Below are 21,141 nucleotides of genomic sequence, written 5' to 3' on the forward strand. Positions count from 1 at the left end.
TGGCCTGAGGTTGAACCCAACTTTGAAAGGATAATGCACATGTTTTGAATACAGGAATATAGGATTAATGAATAATAATAAAATACAATATTCATAGGCGGATCCAGGGGGGCCCTGGGGGCCCGGGCCCCCCTTTTGTGGGAAAAATTTGGTTGATTATATAGGGAATCATTGAAGCATGACTGGAGCGGGCCCCTTCTTAGGTCAGTCAGCGGGCCCCCCCTTAGGAAAAGTTCTGGATCCGCCACTGATATTTATAGAGCACATTATATAATAACAACAAACTAATTTAAGCACTTAAAATTATATTCTCATAAACTAATTTATACAATTAGAGAGTTAATTATTTGGTACAATAGAACAATAATAGTGCAATGTTCAGTGGATGTGGTATTACATAACACTAGGAAACAGTTTGTCACAATCTGGGTGTGTGCAGTATTTGGCTTTAGTTTTTGAACAATGATCCTGAAAAGTTTTACTTTAGACTCTATTTTCTAAATCTGAATGCAAGTACAACCACTCATCTTTTTGGATTTTTTGTTGTTTGGTTTACAGGTTACTGTCTTGTTAAGAAATGACAAACTAAGACCCTTGTAAAATAGATCGATCTATAGTCTAATATGAACGGGAAAGATCGATCTTCAATCGATCTTAAAAAGTCCACCTCCAGAGGTGGTTATAAAAAGATTGATCTTTCTTCAAGTGTAAATGCTTAGATCGATCAATTGCGATCGATCTTTTTTCGCAATTTCAGGCGAATGTTAAATTCAGATATGAAATTAAATCTGTGCATGTATGGTGGCAATATCAAACCATGGATGGAATAAGAAAAGTAAATATAGATTCTGTTGTTTTTGCATTATCTTCTAAATCGATGAGTTCTATTTTTTTGCTGCAAATCATCATCTTCAAACGCATTGACTGTTCGTTTTTTAGCGATAGTCTACACACATTGTTGGGGGAGACATAGAAATGCTGGGGATCCATCTGTCTGTGCATCGGATCTTGTAAGCACTATAACATGTACAATTCTTGCCAGATTTTATGAAACTTATATCATAGGTTTATATCAGTATGGTCTTAAATAAGTTTGAAAATCAGACCAATCAATTATTGTTTAAAAAGTAACAACACTTTATTTAAAGTGCATGATGCAACCAGAAAGTAATGTTAAACATTTGCAATACATGAATGTCATTTTAAAACCAGCAGGCAAAGCATTTACATCTCTTGCATGTAGTAGTTATTTAATACATGTAAAATTAGTATTTTATTTCAACTCTCTAATCTCTTCCGAAATATTTTCACTAAAAATTATCATAATTTTGTATTCAGAAAAGTATAAATTTATACTTAGGGCATTCATGACATAGTTTGACAGTTATTTATGTCATCCTGTCCTACAGTTTTGACAGCAGTTTCATAAATTAAATTTTTTAAACAAGGCAAATAAACAAAAAAACAAGATTTTTAAACTTGACAAGATAAGTTTTAGTAAGAACATACCACCAAATAAGTAAACAATACATTGATCTTTGACATTTTTGTAAAAAGACAATTTATGCACTGATACACAAAGGTATGTCTTACGGCAGAGCATCTTCAGTATTAAATTCTTAAGTGTATTGTCTTGTTTATGTTAAATCGTGTATGTAAATACATTGTACACCTGATGTTTTTCATAACTTATGCCTACGGCAGAATGGCTTACTGTTTATTTTGTTATGTAGTGTTAGGTCAGCAATTATTATTGATGGTGTAGAATGGCTATTAAAGAAAATTTGATGAGATGTCCCTTTATTAATCAGTTTTACAATATTAATATAAATTCCACTGTACTTGATTGTGCATGTCCACTTGTGAACCCACTTTATTTTTTTTGAAGTACCCACTGATTTGCTGGCCCCTTTGCAGTTTCCATTTATTTGTTGGTCCAGATAGCAGTTCCACTGCTTTGCAGCATTCATTTATTTGTTGAACCACTTTGATAGCAGCATATACCTACTGATTTGCTGCCGGTTTTGCAGTACCCATTTATTTGTTGGCCCACTTTGCAGTACCCACTGATTATTTGGCCCACTTATTTGTTGAGCTTCTAGCAGTACCCTCTTATTTATTGGCCCATTTTGAGTTCAAGCAGAATGTAGCAGTACAATTGAAAAAATTATCAATTTATAAAATTGAAAGTTGTCCTGTGAGAAACTGAAACTTGGCTTTTGCAATTAAATTGTTTCAAATTGTTTCCCTTTTTCTTTAATTTTCAATTTTTAATCCACTATGAAATAAATAGGACATAATAGACAAAAAAATAATATTTTACAAAAACATAATATTCTTTAATTATGATTATGCATGTAAAATTCCCCTTGGTAAATCCAGAAAATTGATTTGGATGCACAAAATTTATAGAGTGCTAATTTGGTATAACAGCTAGCTATATATATAGGTACATGTGATTCACACTCAAGTGTGTTGAATAATCTATTGTTTAGTGTTTGGTGATATATTTCATGCGTATTATTAATCATTGACAAATTTTACATGATAAATCCTTATGATTAAACTTCTGCATCCTCCTCTCATCAAATACATGAAAATACAGTCAGATAGGACCATTCTCATTTTGAACTAAATATGGAAAAGTAGACAAATAGTTGCAGATTTAAGTCTTGTTCTTTCTCAAATTTATGAAATTTTTTATTGTTGTGTTCAAACACGATTTTATAAGATTTTCAAATATGACATTTTAAACTATATGTAATCAAGTTATAAAAAGACAAGTAGGGGTTAGTAGGCTTGGACTGATAAAGTTACAGGATTCTGAATGTCTGGAAAAAATTAAAAAAACCAAGATGAGCTCTCAGCAAACATCCTTAGCCATGTTATAATCATAGCTTTTCACAAAATAAAACTTAAATAAAAAAAATAAATATTCTCAGAAGCTAAATGATTGATTTTGTATAACCTACAATACTTCTTCTTGTAATACATATATCCAAAGTACTCATGGTACTCAACCTCTCCAAACTCCTATTGTTTGAAATAAGTTTTATAGATTTATCTATCTTTTTCAGCTATGGACATAGCATCAAAGTCATTTTATAATGTGATGAAAGAAACATATGAACCAGAATGGAAAGAGGAAGACAAACTCAAGGAAACGATACAGGTAAGGTCAAGATCTAGCACAAGTATTTATGGCAGAATTAAATCTGTTTTGGAACAATTAGATAATAGCAAAGTTCTCAAGGACTTATGACTAAAGAATGAAGTATTGTTGTTATAAGACTCTCTACAAAATAATGAATGGTTAAATCAAATAATACATGCTGTAGTCCTAGTCAAATTTGCTTTGTGTATCAATGGAACAGCCTTTTATAGCTGAGTTTTCCTCTATTTATCTTCATTATTTTAAGATATGTTTTATATTGATTAAGGTGGTACACAACACTTTTACTAAAATTAATTTGGCTCGTTTAATTTTCATAAAAAGCTTAATATATTCCTTTTAAAACACAACGTAATTAAAACGTTTAGCTGACTTTACACAGTTATCTCCCTGTAGTGTTAGGTACCACCTTAATTGACTGATGGGTGCTCATGGTTCAGTGGGGAGTATTTCATGCATGTACAGGCCCACACAAACTAACAAATAATACAACTGGTAGGTCCTGTAATAAAAATTAAATAGGGTCTTCTTGAGAAGAGATATGGAAAATGGCATTAGATTTGACATCCCCATCCCTACAAGTCATAAGAAGACAAAGAGTGACCATATTTCTATTCTCCAGTCACCCTTAGGGGTAAGTGTTTATAAGGCAATTAATTAATTAGGGCCCCGCCAAAGGCAGGTCCCCTATAGTGATCAGTCTGTCCGTCCGTCCATCCGTCCGTCCATCCGTCCGTCCGTCCGTAACACTTTGTGTCCGCTCCATATCTAGAGAACCATTATGATTTCATACTTTATACTTTACATGTTTATTAACCACCACTAGAGGGCGTGTCATGATGTATGTACAACTTCCTAGGTCAAAGGTCAAGGTAAAAAAACTTTGGTTTCAGTTGACAACCCTGTGTCCTGTGGTGAAGATCGTGTCCGCTCTATACCTTGAGAACCGTTATGATTTCAAAGTTTATACTTGACATGTATATGAACCAACACCAGAGGGTGTGTCATAATTTATGTGCAACTTCCTAGGTCAAAGGTCAAGGTCAAAAACTTTGGTTTCAGTTGACAACCCCATGTCCTATGGTAAAGATCGTGTCCGCTCTATATCTTGAGAACCGTTATCATTTCAAAGTTTATACTTGACATGTTTATAAACCAACACCAAAGGGTGTGTCATAATTTATTTACAACTTCCTAGGTCAAAGGTCAAGGTCAAAAACTTTGATTTCAGTTGACAAACCCATGTCCTATGGTAAAGATACAATTTTTTAATGCACATTATTCACAGCGGGGCCCACAGAGATGGCTCCCATCTCAATGATATCTAGTATATGTCTGTTTAAAGTCTATGCCTACCATGCCAACTGCAACTTAGTTTTTGTGACCTTTTGTGACTAATTTTGAGTTTAGTAAAGTACCTTTGACTATTTTCACCAAAAATCTGTCAAGAAAAATACTTGTAAGTCATAAACATAACATTATGACTTATAAAGTTTTGTTTGGAACCCAGGACCCCTGACAAAGCAAGCCAACAATCTATTAGTTGAGATGAGGAGTACTCCACTGGCACAACTAATGGAGGATGGTTATATTTCAACTAGGTCATAAGAAGTATCACTTCACTCAGTACACTGTTCCAGTATCAAAAGTCATTATACATTAAGGATTATATTCAACCTTAATCCAATACTAAACTCATTTTATCTTTTTTATTCCCAAGTGTGTTTGCACCTGGGATGTCAATAGTATAGTAACAATATATCTTGGCATTCTAACCAAGATTTACTACCATACCTGTCTGGGTTCAAATCATTGACCCCTAGCACAGTAAGTTTTACTACCTATCCTTGATACCCATATATTTTTCATGTAACCCTATATATACATGTTAATACATTTTCATATTGGCCATTTTTCAGTCTTTAGAATTAATGTGGACAGACTACTTAGAGCATCTAACAGAATCTGTACAGAATCCCTTATCTACATACACAAATCATTTTCAACCATTAAAGGTAAGTTTTTAGTACAACTGTACTTGGTTTGAAGAATAATCACAAGGTATTTGTGTCTGTCTGGCTGGGTTTCATGTAAAAAAATCATGGTTCAGTTATCAACCTTTTGTTTTCATGAATTGATCCAATTGTTAGATTACTGGCTGTAAAGACAATGGTCATGTGTAGAGACCTGCCTGACAGTTAGGCCCAGTTTCTCAGTTCCTATAAACAATATTAGACCAACTATTCAGTGAGCAAAATCATTGCAAGATTCACACATGAAAATCAGAAAATATGGTAGAGACAACTTTCCACAAATATTCAAATAAAGTGGATATAAGCAATTATAATCAACCCTACAGCGTTCTACAATGAGAAAACCCATGGCGTATAGCATGTATAGTCGAAAAACAAGTATAAAGACATGAACAAATGACAACCCCTGAACTACTCATTACTAAGGACAGACATATAAGGAATAGACTGGTATTAAAACTTAAAATTTTTTCGAAAGCACCAACCTACCCCTAACCTGGATCTGACATAGTGTAACAGCACAAACTATGTAAACAATATATGAAAAACAAATATGAGAAACAGCAAAAAAACACTCAATTAAAGGCTCCTGATTTGGGACTTGTGGCGTGGTTAACCATGTTTGAAGGCAACATCTATTTTTTTTTTAAAAGAATAAATAAAGATATAAATGGGTTTTTGTCAAAGTAAAAAAAGATGCATGTGTCATAACACAGCGAAAAAAAAAACCCACCTGGAGATGTCTTCAGCTGGCCCCTTAACAAAAATGTGTAATAGTTCAGTGATAATGGACGTCATTATAGAAATTTTTAATATGTGTCCAAGAATGAATAGAGTTGTGGGGGAATCGTCAAAGATATTGCAGCTGGATAAAAAATAGCAGGATAAACATTAAACTACAAGTACTGTACATGCAATTGTGATACCTTGAATTTAACATGGATAGTATAACATCAATGATCTAATTGCTTATCAACTTTTTCTTACAGCAAAGAATAGCCAAACGAAACAGAAAATTAGATTATTTTGACAATGCTCGACATAATGCTGAAGTACTGCAGAGTGCGAAGAAAAAAGATGATGTCAAAATTACAAAGGTCAGTATCAATCTCTGTCTTACGTCCTTCTAAAGTCTAAACTTTAAACTGTTCAAGGACTACTTGAGGGAAATGTGCATGAAAGAAAAGTTAGGTATCTTTTTTTCAATGCAAATATAGTGTGCTCTAGATCCCCAAAAATTTATTTTGAAGATGTTTTTACTGTTTAATAAAAAAGAAGATGGGCACATGATTTTCAGGGTTAAACATGTAAGGGGGATCTCTTCATCTCATTGCCTGAAACAATTGGCTTGTGGATAATGTGTTGAAAGTTTCTCAAATCATTATTCATAGTTGACTGGCAAATTTCTTCCAAATCTGTATGTTGTCTCATGTAAAAAATGCAAACAAAACATTTTTCATGTAGTACTTGTTGCATTCAAAACTTTAGAAAAAAAAATAGAACTGTTGAAATATTGAATTGGACAATTGTTTCAAAATAGTTTGTTAAGATTTTGTAATCTTTATTTACAGGCAAATGAAGAGCTAGAAGAATCAAAAAGAATCTATGAAGTTTTAAACAATGAACTACACAATGAATTACCAGAGTTTCATAACAGGTGTGTTCTGTTAGGTGATATCAGATACCTTGAATTCACTATTGCATGTTGGGGTACTCCTTTTTGTAAGGGTAAGGGTAGATAACAAATTTAGTTGTTTAATGAAACCAACATTTTCTATATGATTGTATGCCAACTTTGACAAAAACAGGAAATCAGATATCAAAGAAAATAGAAGTTTTCCTTAATCCATTGAAATTGTTCCAAAAAAATTTAATTCATTGTATACTTTCTCTTTTTTATGAAAGATCATATTTTTTGTTTTTATCAAAATGCTATATGCATAATCTGTCCAATAGCTTAGCAATATTTTTGAAGAAATATGCTGAACACATATTTGTTATAACTGAAGTATTCAAGAGAGGAATCTGTATTATGATATTCTTACTTTGACTTGAATTGAATTTAATATCCAATATGAGCAATTGGCAATTGTCCTAGTATAATTTTTAGTTAACACTTTATTATTAATTAGTCAGAAAATGTTCGAATCTATTTTTAAATAACATTCTTTTGTTTCAGTCGAGTCAACTTCTATGCAACAACATTCAAAAGTTATTTTAATGCTGAGAGTACATTCCATGGTGAAACTGCCAAGGTAAGTCAAGGTTGGATATGCTTGAAGTAGGGACAACCTAATTTTCAAAACTTAACACAGATTGATTTGAATCAAATTACTATATTTTTAACTTGATTTAATTTGTTTGACATAAATTTATACAGTTAATAAAAGCATCACATTAAAAATCTAATTATGAATTAAATGTTAAAATGAAATGTGAAGTTTCATGTACCCAATTCTATTCTACCTTGTCTACCCCTGTGGTAAAATTAATCAGTTCAGTTGTCTAAAATAATCAAACAAGTTTTGCATTATTTATTTTGGACAATTCACATTTCCTAAATGATTCTTTTTTGCAGATGCTGAACTATAAGAAGGTTAAAAGTAAAATAGAAAAGAAAAACTATATTGAATATGCATGCATTTTTAGAATCAGTACACATTTAATATTATTAGCTATTTTATTATATTATTTACAGTGATTTCAGAATGACTTCTGATTAATTTATGAATAAATTTTTAATGTATCCAGGTATTTGTCACTGGTATATATATGAATTACAAATATAACAGGATTTTAGGTGTACTAATTATATCTTTTTTAAACAATTGAAAATTATATTTGACACCAATTAATATGGGGACAATTACTACTTATATAATCTATTCAGATGACTAGGCCATATTAAAATAATGAGATGTGGTATGATTGTCAAGAAGATGGCTAACCATTAAAGACCTAGAAGTTAGCAACTATAGGCCACCATACTGCCTTCAACAATGATTAAAACTCATACTGCATCGCAGACTATAAAAGGTCTGTACATGACAAAATGTAAAACAATTCCAGCTATAAAAAGTCAATCCTGATTTGTATTCAAAAGAAATAATAAACAAAATATATGATATACAACAACAAATGTCAACAACAGAATTACAGGTTCACAAAAGATAGTTTAATGCCCCTTACATCCTATAAAAAAGATATATTGTGGAATCATTATCATTCTATTCTTCTACAATCTAAAGAAACCAATTTTGCTTGAACTTTTGACGCATACAACAATCACTTTTCAATTGTGGCGTCAAATATTTTGCTTTATGACGTTAAAATTTTACGGGAACCTGTGTGATATCCAGTAATGGCGGACAAATAGCAATAAGGTGTATTGTTTTCCTGGGTATAGGTTGCCCTAAAATTTTTATGTTCAACATAGTTCAAACTTTCTATGGAAAAACAACAAAATCAAATGTCCGTGAAAATCCCATATTAAGAATTGGTATCTATAAAAATAAATGAATCCAAAGCCTCAAAAACAAAACATTGCTAATCTATTTTTATAAATAAAATCTAAGAAACAAGGCTGTATGGAATACTTAACAACATACCAGATCTACTTATGTTTATTTATACCTTCCTATTTTACAGCTTAGTGACACACTTATGTCCATCACTGAAACATTAGCAGAGGAACATAAACAATACACATACCAACCACGACCTCTTAGTGGAATTATGGCTAACGAGTAAGTATTCACATCCCAATACCGTATATATTAAGTAATAATTAGTCAGCCTCATACCCATATATCATCTATAGCCTCAGAAATGATAATTATATCGATACATAGTTTTTAACCGCCTTCAGACATATATACAAAATAATCCGTTGATTGGATGAATAAATGTGCAAGTCCATTTACTCACTCCTTACACACTTTAATACAATATATCATCCACAGCTTTGAATGTAAAAATGACAAATAAATTAGTTGTAAGCTAGAGATATTTATAAATTATCGTCATATCAACGAGATTGATTTTTAGCTTGAGCCAGTAAAGCGAAAGTGAGAAAAGCAATTTAGTTGAGATGACCAATGATAATCTGTTTATCGCTATTTTACCTATGAAGACGTTCGTTGTAAATTTCATTAGCCACGTGCCCCCTTAGTTTCTGGCGAATTTTTCATATCACTTGACTCCCTTGAGAAAGAAAATTATCAGTCAGCAAGATCAAAGGAATGTTTCATAAAAATAGCGATAATAATTGATCTCTTGTAGAAATTACTATTACAGAAAATATTGAACATATTTAGTTGTAAAAACATCACAGACTCTTTCATTATTTTTGTGGTTAAAGTTATAAATGTTATTCATAAGAGCTATTCAGCTTCAGGGTAATGGGTATCAAATCTGCAGAAAGCAAATTCAGTAAACATGCATTATAACAGTATCATATAGTCTTAGTAATGTTTCGTTAATTTGCAAACTAGTTTTTAGATATCTGCATATCCAAATAAGGACTTTTATGCCACTTGGTTTTTAGCTGTGAACCTTATCACTGCCTGTGCAAAGATGACAAAGAATTTAACAGTAATTACTGTTTGGTTAAAGGTCTTACATTTCCCCGTTTTTTTTGAAAAGCTACTGAAAGATCATTGGTATCAATCTAACATGGTATTCACTAAATACAGATATACCATTTAGTTGGAGCCCAGCAATAGTCATTGACAAAGTCCTACCAAAAATTTTACAACTGAAAATTTGTAAAGCAAGACTTAAACCCAAATCACTTTTATTCATATTTTTACAATCATTTTTTGCAGTAGATCTGATTTCATTGATTTCAAAAGTATATATTTGATTTGTTATTTCAGTATGAGATTTTCTTTCTTTATGTAAGTTGGATTCTGAAGTTACTGGTTTAATGTTTTTCTTTGTTATATTAAGTAACAAATATACGTATTTACACTTTTGGAATTTAGCTGTATTTTGCCTCAGAATGACCTTATAACACCTCGGAATAACCTTTTGACGTCAAGCAACAATCACTTTTTAGTTGTGACGTCAAATATTTTGAATTATGAAGTCAAAGTTTACGGGAACCTGTCTGATGTTATGTAATGGCTGACAAATTTGCATACAAGTGTAAATACGTTTTGTATTGGAATTAAGTTCTTCACATCATATGCATTTTCAGCAAGTTTTTTTTAACATTCTCATATTCATACTAATATAGCATGACATGTTTTCTAATGATTTGTTTTTACTTTAATAGGTTACAGGTCAACATTTATTTTAATAAAGTTCACTCTTTTTTCCTAGAAGTTTCATTCTTGATAAAACACTATAATGAATCATTTTAGCATGAATTTATTTTTGCATTCTTATATTATTATTGCATCTTTGATTGATGAAAACAAGTAAATAAAATGAATAATGAATTAATGACTTTGATTGAAAATTTTCTGATATTTTAGAGGCTATTTACTGAAATTATTGAATTGCAACTAATACCTTTTAATTAAATCTAAAACATGTTGTAGAAATTCAGTAACTGGGCCTTTCTTTTCAATAATTGTCCATATTTATTCCTGATTATGAAGCAAATGAATAATAGACAATCAGGATATGACTCAATATTAGAAATTGCAATGCAAAGAAAAAACAGACTTTGTAATGCAAAGAAAAAACAGACTTTGTAATGCAAAGAAAAAACAGACTTTGCAATGCAAAGAAAAAACAGACTTTGTAATGCAAAGAAAAAACAGACTTTGTAATGCAAAGAAAAAACAGACTTTGAAATGCAAAGAAAAAACAGACTTTGTAATGCAAAGAAAAAACAGACTTTGTAATGCAAAGAAAAAACAGACTTTGTAATGCAAAGAAAAAAAAAACAGACTTTGAAATGCAAAGAAAAAACAGACTTGACTTTGAAATGCAAAGAAAAAACAGACTTTGAAATGCAAATAAATAACTAGACATGGAAATACACAGAAATAACATACACAGAAATACACATGAGCAACAGACAAGAAAAAATACATTAATAACAGACATGTAAAAGCATGTTAATAATTAGACATTGCATATTACACTTCAAATGAATAATCGCATTAAAGTTTGAAGCTGCAATTTAGTTAGTTAAGAAAGAAAGAAAAATACATGAAATAGAGGAATTTATCTTAACAAAACCTTTATAAATAATAAATTTAATCATTTTGATAGACCTAGAAATTTCGAAGTAATTCTGCAACTTATTTGATTGTATTTTTTTGTTAACAGGGAACCTGTAGTAAATGGGCACAGTAGTGGTGACAATGATTCAAATCATTCAAGCCAACAAACAATAAGTAAAAAGACATCACCAAAACCAGATCGGCCACCATCATCACCAGCTGCTATAACCACACATGAAACCTCAATGGCAACACCTGACCTCTCGGTGGCAACTCCTGACACTTCATTTGCAACAGCTGCCAGCACAGCGGCAACTCCTATAAAGACAAATGGTGAAGGACTGACAAATGGATTGTCTTCAGAGCCTGAAAGTCCGCCAGAAAGTATGCTATTACTTAACTTATTAAAAATAAACTTTGATATATTAACTTTGAGTTGACAGTCATTGGAGAAGAATTAAAGATATGTATAAGTTCAGACTTCACGAAAATACTTTTTCTCAATCAAAAGTTTTATGCCAGGAAATTTCTCCTGTATCATTTGTTCATCAATTTTTCTGCATAATTAAGGCTATTTTATTATTAAGGTAAAATTTGAAAAATAAGAAGCCATATGGAAATGTATAGTTCAAGATTATTATATTTTATGGAACTGTTTACAGGTCCTAAGACCCCTGAACCTCAACCTGAGGCCCCTGTGCCTCAATCTAAGGCCCCTGAGCCTCAACCTGAGGTTGTGAAGAAAGGTATAGGAATATCATCTCAATTACCCATCATTCATTTAACACCTTAGCCTGGGATCCTGGTTTACTGCTTAGCAACTACTAGCAACAGAAGCAGATAATTGATCAGGATCCCAGGCTAATAACATCTTAACCTAGCAACATTGCAGCAAAGACCCTTATAATGTATTACCTTAGCAACCATTGTACAATTTGTAATTACATAGCTGACTCATTAGTGTTCAAACTACATTTTTATGCCACACCTATGATAGTAGAGGGGCATTATGTTTTCTGGTCTGTGCCTCCGTTCGTCTGTTCGTCCGTTCGTTCGTCCGTTCGTTCGTCCCGCTTCAGGTTAAAGTTTTTGGTCGAGGTAGTTTTTGATGAAGTTGAAGTCCAATCAATTTGAAACTTAGTACACATGTTCCCTATGATATGATCTTTCTAATTTTAATGTCAAATTAAAGTATTGACCCCAATTTTATGGTCCACTGAACAAAGAAAAAGATAGTGTGAAGCTCAGGTTAAAGTTTTTGGTCAAGACAGTTTTTGATGAAGTTGAAGTCCAATCAACTTGAAACTTAGTACACATGTAAACTATGATATGAACTTTCTAATTTTAATGCCAAATTAAAGTATTGACCCCAAATTTCACAGTCCAGTGAACATGTAAAATGATAGTGCGAGTGGGGCATCCGTGTACTATGGACACATTCTTGTTTCAATTGCATAGCTGATTCATTAGTGTTCAAACTACATGTTTTGTGATAAATATTGGTTCAATAATAACAAGGCATCAATTTTCTGTTATGGATTTATTAGGCGAAAAATCTTTTTTTTAATTTATATTACTTACCATAAAATCAAAGGGTTGCTAAGAAAGGTACACAAGCTTTAAAGGTGGTAAACATAATACATCATTAGTTAGTGGATGTTATAGGTACCAGTATCTACACCAGGGAATATTGATAGTCAGGGGAACTTATAGGTACCAGTTTCTATGAAAGAGAATATGCACCTTTATTTCATTTTATCTGCCTGCAGTTTTTTGTATCTCAACTATCAGTATTAATTACCACAGAAATCAATAGACCAGTGGCAGATCGTGTAATTGAAACAGGAAGTGCATTTTTGTACAAGAAAATCTAAGATCACAATAGAAATAAAAATTTAAGGTGGTACCCAACACTTTCACTAAAATTAATTTGGCTCGTTTAATTTTCACAAAATTTTGACAAAGTATTTACTTTGACCCTTTGACAAAAATGTAAAAATTTAAAAAATTTTGAACCAACCGTTTTGTCAGAAAAATTACACTGGTTATATAGCAATTTGATAAACACCAATTTTGATCATTGAGAAGCTTAATATTCCTTTTACAACACAACGTAATTAAAACGTTTAGCTGACTTTACAGAGTTATCTCCCTGTAGTGTTAGGTACCACCTTAAAGACTATGAATAGGAATACTTTGTAAAGTCCAATAATGGCCCCTGTAAAAACATTTAGAATATTAACCCTTTTACTACATACTTCATGAACTACATGTATCTCTAATCACTGGAACGAAAATTTCTTCATATTTCAGAACAAAATAAGTATTAACAAATCTTGACACTAATAAAATCTCCAGACTCACGGGACATCAAACACATCAAATGAGATTTAACATTCAATACATGTTTCCTCGAGAATGAAATTCTTTTCCTTTTCACATGCTGTGCGTTCTATCAAAAAATGAAACTCCTCTTCAAACTGCCTATTTTACACTGCCTACAAAATCTTCACAACTATGTGAATACTGATGATTGATTTCATTTAGTTACCTGCAAGTCCATGCAAAATATATTGCTTTAATGCCACTGTTAGTTCCCTCATTTCTGTGTAATATTACTGCAGTTCTAGCATTGGTAAAATAAGATTAAAGATATCTTCATTCATTGACACTTGGCATCATGGTACAAAGATAAAACTAGAAATATAAACAAAGTAGTAATTGTTGTTTGTATGTAGAGCATGTTCTGTAGAGGTCATTATCTAGGATGATGGTTTTGGTGTATTATTCCAACACTATATTTTAACATAAGCAATAACTTTTAATAAGACATATTGTTAACAATTTGAATTTTGGAATACTTTTTATAATTTCAATTGTTCATAAAGATTTTTAAGCTTTCTGATGAAAAATTGCTGAAATGACTTTATTTTTTTATTTTTCATCAAGTAATGTAGTGTTGGTACACAGTAAGGAAATGTTTCATTTCTTCCTAATGTAAATACAAGACTTTCATTTAGAAATATAATTGTCTAATAGGCAATTATTTTTTATTATTAACTCTTTTACTATAACATTTTTGGAATGATTAATTAAATGAAAAGTGAGACAGCTACCCAATGTCATAATAAAGGATATGTAGTGATTAGATTTTAAGATCAATCATTACCAAAAGAAATGGATGCTGTTATTCTTTTTTCCTCTTTTTAAAAAAAAATATAGGACGAAGAAACATAAGTGAAGAATTTCTGAAATTTAATGTATTTAATTATTCAAGAGAAATTTTAAAAGGAATGTATAAAAAGTATTTTTGAATTTGATTTTTAGATTTAAAATTCTTTGCAGATATAATGTTTTCAGTTGAAAAGACCTAAGACATTTTTTCTTTTAAACAATGGAAGTTTGGAATGTAAGTTTATCACTCACAGAAATTTGCTAACTGAAAATATGCCTGATTTGACCATTGTAAGATTTGAATAAAAGATTTTAGTTATTACTATACATTACATGTTTTTACTATACATTACAAGTTTTAACTATACATTACAAGTTTTCACTATACATAACATGTTTTTATAATGCATTACAACTTATTCATCTGTTTTAGGTCCGCTGTATGAAAATAGTGAAGTAAATTACACAACTCCTTCAAAGGTAGAAAAAGAATTTACAAAAGATGAAAGTGAAAGTCGACATACAGAGCATGCAGAAGGTCCAGTTGATACATATGAAGAACCAATGGTAAAAATATATTATATATTTTATGGCCAGTGAATGATAGTTGGGGCATTGTATTTCATATGCGTGTGTGTTAGTCAATCAGGTTAAATATTTAGTTATGGTTGTTTTCCATGATGTTCCTTCGTTTCATCAGGAACAAACCTTTGAGAGGTAATTAATTTATTTCTGTATAACTTTGGGAGTTTGCTTTGAATTTGAGTTTTTACTTGTGTTGAGGAACAGTTCATGTTCAACAGGATAATCTTATTTCATTATGTAGCTAAATCAATTGTTGTAAAATTTGACTAAAAGAAAAGATGAAACTATTTCATGTGTTTTGCTTTGACTGCGGTTGAATTTTAATGCATAAGATACATTGTTTGTCATGCTTATGTACCCTCTGTGTATTAGAATGAGGAAACAGTATAGAGATATCATGAATACTAGTACTTTTTGCAATATATTACCAATTTATGTTTTATCCATACTTATATACCAGTTATCTTTTAAGGTAAATACAGAACAGCCATTAGTGAATGGTCCTACAGATGAGGATTTGACACAGGAAGCAAGCAAAGAAACTTTTAAACAGACTGCTGTGGAAAATAGTGAGGAGATGCCATTACATGCTCCCCCAAAACCCCAGTCAGAACCCCCAGTACCCCCTAAGGAGCCTCCCCCAGAGGATGATGATGACATTCCAACCAAAGCTGCGCCAGCTGTAGAAAATAAGAATGAAGATCAAGATTCAGATCATTATTATGATAGGGTACCAGATCAGTTAGATGTTTCCGATGATAAAGACAATGATGAGGATAATTTTTATGAAATTCCAAGCTCGTCTAAAATTCCAGATGTATTGCCTGATGATTGTCTTTATGTGGTAAGTTATGGTGACAATGTATACTCTGTATACATTTACCCCCATTCTAAAAGTGAGAGCTTTATTGTATTCTCTTGTACATCCATCTATTCGTCTGTTTGCCCTTCAGTCCAACAAATATTTTCTTGCCATTTTCTCTGGAATGGCTTAACAGAAAAACTTCATATTTAGCAGCTTGACAGTGATGAGGTGTATTATGTCAGCACTTATTTTATCTTTCTTCCTGTTTTCTGATACATTTGAATTAGAAGTGGCGGGGGGAGGGGATATGCTTAGCAGGACAACATGTGCATCCTTGTTGGAAATTAAATCTTAATTATGTGGAAAATACTGTTAAAACATTATCAAAAAGAGACATTGCCCTTGCAGTAGCACATGATAATATACAAAAAAGTTGTGGTATGATTGCCAATGAGACAACCATCCACAAGAGACCAAATGACTCAAAAATTAATAACAATAGGTCACCCTATGGCCTTCAACAATGAGTGAAACCCATACAACATAGTCAGTTATAAAGGCCTCCATCAACAATTTATGTACTAAATTATGAACAAAAATAAGATATACAGCAACAAACAACAACCCTTGAATTACAGACTCCTGACATGGGACAGGAACATAATGAATGTGGCGGGGTAAAAGTTAAATTAGTTTGAAGGCCACTATGTATACGTTATATGAATAAATTAAACTTGAGAGAACTAATGACATTTATTGTTGTTATTGTCACAGGTAGTAGCGACACATGTTTATAAAAATGAAGATGAAGATGAACTTCCATTTGAAGCAGGGGAGTTGATCTATGTTTTACCATTTGATGACCCAGATGATCAGGTAACTGGACATATAGTTAAATTAGTAGCAATAAGGTTACTGTAGATTCAGAAATTATGCGTGCATTAATAATGGCAATTTTGTTATTTTAGACTAAAATGCAATTTTAATTTTTGCAATATTCAGAAAAACCCTTTTTAATTCATTTGAAAAAAATCTAAATGCCAGTTTAAATTAATGAAATTATAATCCTGTCGCATTTTCGCAAAATAAAACATCACAATAATTTCTGAATTTTACAATATACTGAATAAGAGGAAAATCCTTCTAAATTCCAAATCTTTCACTTAAAAAGTTTTTTTATATCTTGATATCTTAAGCAATGATTCATATGTATCTTGGGCTGAATGTCAGAATTGAAGCTGAAATTAGCTTGCTGTGTCCGTGTAGATGGAAGGGACTTAACTGAGTACATTGTTATACATTAAAATGCTGTACATCTTATTTATTTTATAACATTTAAAGTTGAAACTTTTATTAAATTAAATGTGTTTTTATGCCCCTGCCATAGTGGAGGGTGCATTAAGATTTACCCATTTCTGTCTGTCTGTCTGTCTGTCTGAACGTCTGTACGTCTAAGTCCAAAAGTTGGTTTCGGTTCTCTAACTTTAGTTTGCCTCAACCAAATGATATGAAACTTATACAGAATGCTTATTATTTTTTATTATAGGATGATGGTTGGTTACTTGGTATGAGGAAAAGTGATGGAAAGAAAGGGGTGTTTCCTGAAAACTTTACAAAACGGGTCTGACAGAAAAGATAGATTTTAAAAGATGCCATACTATATTTGTATTATGTATTTCATAAATCAATCATTTGAGGCCCAAACACAGGGGGTTTTAGGTTACAGGTTTCACTGTAAAGTATATTTTTTTGTAACATTTGTCAACACAGATTTTAATTTGTATTGATTGAATATTACATCTTGTGTATAACATAGATACTACCTCGCCACCTTGTCGATTGAAACATTTATCCACTCAAGGTTACTTCATAAATATGCAAGCTTAAAAATGTGAAGTTACATTAAATTATACTATCGAGAGATGAAATATATTGTGATGAGCATGGGTCAGGTGGTAGAATTCTCAAATTATTTAATGAAAATGTTGTGTTCAAAGATCCTGATGGATATGCAAGGAAAGATCACAAGAACAATTTGTCAAACTGGTTACAACCGGTTTAAGAAACAGATTTAGAGAATCAGGTGATTGCTTGTTTGTTAAATTGGTTAAAACTGGTTTGAATACAGATTAAGAGAATTCATGCCATAGCTGATTTGTCAAACTGGTTAGAATTGGTTTTAATTGCATACAGAGTTAGAAAAATCATGTTATTACCTGCAATTGTTAATTTACCCACCTATTAGTTCCATTTAGTTTCTGTTCTACTTAATAATGTCATGGTGCTATTACATCAGTAATTATTCATTACATTTATTCAGTGTTGACTGTAGTTATAGTGTTTGGTGTAATAATTGTCAGCTATATCTTATAAGTTTTTCACTGTAAAACAAATTGTGATATTCAAATCATAAGCTTATATGCAAACAAATTTATAAACATCATTTAAATCTGGGAATTTATTTCCTGTTCAATTTAACAAATTTTCTATTTAATCCCTTGATTTTACATTTTTATGTCATCCGTTTGAATATTGTTGAATCATAATGCAACGAAATGAAAGAAAGAAAGATGAGATATTTTATTTCATGTGAGAAAATCAATGTTTTATGTATGATTAGGAATACTAAACTAACGCTCAGACATTTCTTATGCCCCTGCCGTAGCGGAGGGGGCATTAAGTTTTACCCTTGTTTAGTATATTGTGCAAATATTGCAGTTAGAATTTGAATTTGAAGAACAGTTCTCATACATACAAAATATGAGATTGAAATGCAAATTGAGATTTTTATGATAAAGTTTATTATTTTTCTTTTAATTTTTTGGGAAAAACTGGTTACCTTTCCAAATTATGTTGTGTACCTTCTTAATATTGAAGGAATATTATATGAAATTTGTATGTTTAAGTAGGAAGCTACATGTCTAGGCATTTTGCAAGAGGGGTTCCAACCATATGTCTCCTGTGACAAAAGCATTAGTGGTAAAAAAAATGATGGTTTCAACCTCCAGAGCATTCACAACTGAGCTTGGAATATACATTATACAGTAATGTAAAAAGGGTCACAGTCTCTAATTTTATAGAAGTTGTATTATTTATGGGTAATAGATTGTGAAACAAAGATATTGAGGGTACATATATATCAATAAACCAATAGAAACAACTATCCTAAATTTACTGGTGAAGTAAATTTTTCTTAAAATAATGTCATTTGTTGAAATTTATAAATGTAAACTGAAGTACATGGTAGGATACAATTTTAGATATAGAAAATAAAAGTACTATTTTAATATATTATTGTAAATTACTATTAAATACTCTACATAGGTATTTAGGATACAAAATATTTTTATCATTTATTTGTACACTATATATGAATTATTAGAACAATAGTATTTTGTTCAAGAGTTGTGTATCAACATGTGATTTTAAGATGCCTGTTGGAAAGAAGTTCTTATATTTTGTAAGTTTTGAAAACTTCTGTTTTTAGAGAAAGAAGGATTATTAGAATAATGTGAATACATGATCATGATGGTTTTTCCATGCATGGGTTTGTACAGTTGTAAATTCTGCAATTTGCCAACTCTAGACAAATCTTTTTTTTTATATCCACGGTTAATGAATATACAGGGTTAAAGGTTAAATTTAATAAAAAAAGTAATGAATACAACTGTTATTGTATTTTAATGATTTGGCAGGGTATTATATTTTTGATAGACTTTTTTCTTTGAATGATTGTAAGATCTTTCTGTACATGTTGGTAATTTTAGTCAACTTGTGAAGTTGGATAAGGATATCATTTATAACAGGGTTTTGTTTTATATTTCTGCATTTCAGTTTATTTGATTATGAAAAAAATCTTTGTTCACATGAAAATGTAGTTTTTTATTGAATAATGGATAGTTTTAATGCAGAGTAAAAAAATTAGTTTTAATTTGATTTCTGTCTATTCTCCCCTTTTGGCAGAGTTTTCTTTTATGAAAAAAAGGTTTAATTTGATTTCTGTCTATTCTCCCCTTTTGGCAGAGTTTTCTTTTATGAAAAAAAGGTTTAATTTGATTTCTGTCCATTCTTCCCTTTTGGCAGAGTTTTCTTTTATGAAAAAAAGGTTTAATTTGATTTCTGTCTATTCTCCCCTTTTGGCAGAGTTTTCTTTTATGAAAAAAAGGTTTAATTTGATTTCTGTCTATTCTCCCCTTTTGGCAGAGTTTTCTTATATGAAAAAAAGGTTTAATAAAAAAATGGATGAGGATCTAAGAATTTGTTTATAATGGCCTATTAAATTTTGTTTCTATATTTTATATTTATCACATTTAAAAAAAAACTAACACCATTGATTGTTGAAGCAATAGATTTTGTTCTACATAAGAGTGCTATTTAAGATATTCACCTACAAATACATATAACATGTTCAGCCATATTTTCTATAAAACATAATGTTTGTTTATTGATCGCATTTAAAATGTTAAATACTTATTATCATTTGTTAATATGTACAATTATTGTTTTATAAATGCCAAATAGTGCATTTACATATAATCAATTTCTTGTAATTTGTAATTATGGATATACTCTTCAAAAACCTTAATGCTCTTCAGGATAGTTACATGAAAACTTGCAGGGGACACTGGGAAGTCACATTTATATATCAATTTCTTTTGGGACATGGAAAAAGAAGGGGAAATTTTAAAAACTCTATACAAGATAACCTATTTTTCAAGTTCCATCCCTTCGTTTTATGTTTGTTTGTAATGGAACAGCCTTTGTACTAAAAGCTGCATTTACAGCCAAAAAATTCAGAAACTCACCATTTAAAAGATTTTCTAGTCTACCCCAATTAAACAGAATAGTGGCTGAAATTTTGAAATCTTCATGTCAGATGAATTTGATGTATCGATTTAAGGAAAAGACAAAGTAAGAAGGTTTTCTTTTGGGGTTTAAAAAACATTTAGTTCTTTTCATTTGTTGAATTAGACATACTTAAATGATTGACAAAATTGAAATAAAAAACTGATTGGCAAAATGTTTAGGTCATTTCTTAATTTTGTCCAAATAAGGGCTGAGAACAACCTATTGCACTGATTATCTGAAAGTATCAAAAGTTTCACAAAAGTACTTATTGACAAAATATTGTATGTCTAATCAAGATAATAATTTATATATGTGGTTATACCTATATTGTTGTAAGATTATAAA

The 21,141-nt window shown here is 30.9% G+C and overlaps 1 protein-coding gene across 4 annotated transcripts in view; it reads left to right on the top strand.

The window, feature by feature from the left end:
* Positions 1-21,141, top strand: part of LOC139511993 (myc box-dependent-interacting protein 1-like) — a 44,665-nt gene extending 23,524 nt beyond the window's left edge. The window contains exons 4-16 of one of the 4 annotated variants that reach the window (XM_071299279.1): positions 3,078-3,172; positions 5,092-5,187; positions 6,195-6,302; positions 6,777-6,862; positions 7,385-7,460; positions 8,854-8,951; positions 10,083-10,103; positions 11,491-11,768; positions 12,047-12,130; positions 14,992-15,125; positions 15,616-15,987; positions 16,723-16,824; positions 17,495-21,141. In XM_071299279.1, the coding sequence (XP_071155380.1) occupies positions 3,078-3,172; positions 5,092-5,187; positions 6,195-6,302; positions 6,777-6,862; positions 7,385-7,460; positions 8,854-8,951; positions 10,083-10,103; positions 11,491-11,768; positions 12,047-12,130; positions 14,992-15,125; positions 15,616-15,987; positions 16,723-16,824; positions 17,495-17,575 (1,631 nt within the window). In that variant the 3' untranslated portion in view covers positions 17,576-21,141. The remainder of the gene's footprint in view (positions 1-3,077; positions 3,173-5,091; positions 5,188-6,194; positions 6,303-6,776; positions 6,863-7,384; positions 7,461-8,853; positions 8,952-10,082; positions 10,104-11,490; positions 11,769-12,046; positions 12,131-14,991; positions 15,126-15,615; positions 15,988-16,722; positions 16,825-17,494) is intronic. The other 3 variants (XM_071299281.1, XM_071299280.1, XM_071299282.1) reach the window with 3 other exon arrangements.

The sequence above is a fragment of the Mytilus edulis genome, chromosome 2, assembly GCF_963676685.1.
Source record: "Mytilus edulis chromosome 2, xbMytEdul2.2, whole genome shotgun sequence".
In the NCBI taxonomy this organism is placed as follows: Eukaryota; Metazoa; Mollusca; class Bivalvia; order Mytilida; family Mytilidae; genus Mytilus; species Mytilus edulis.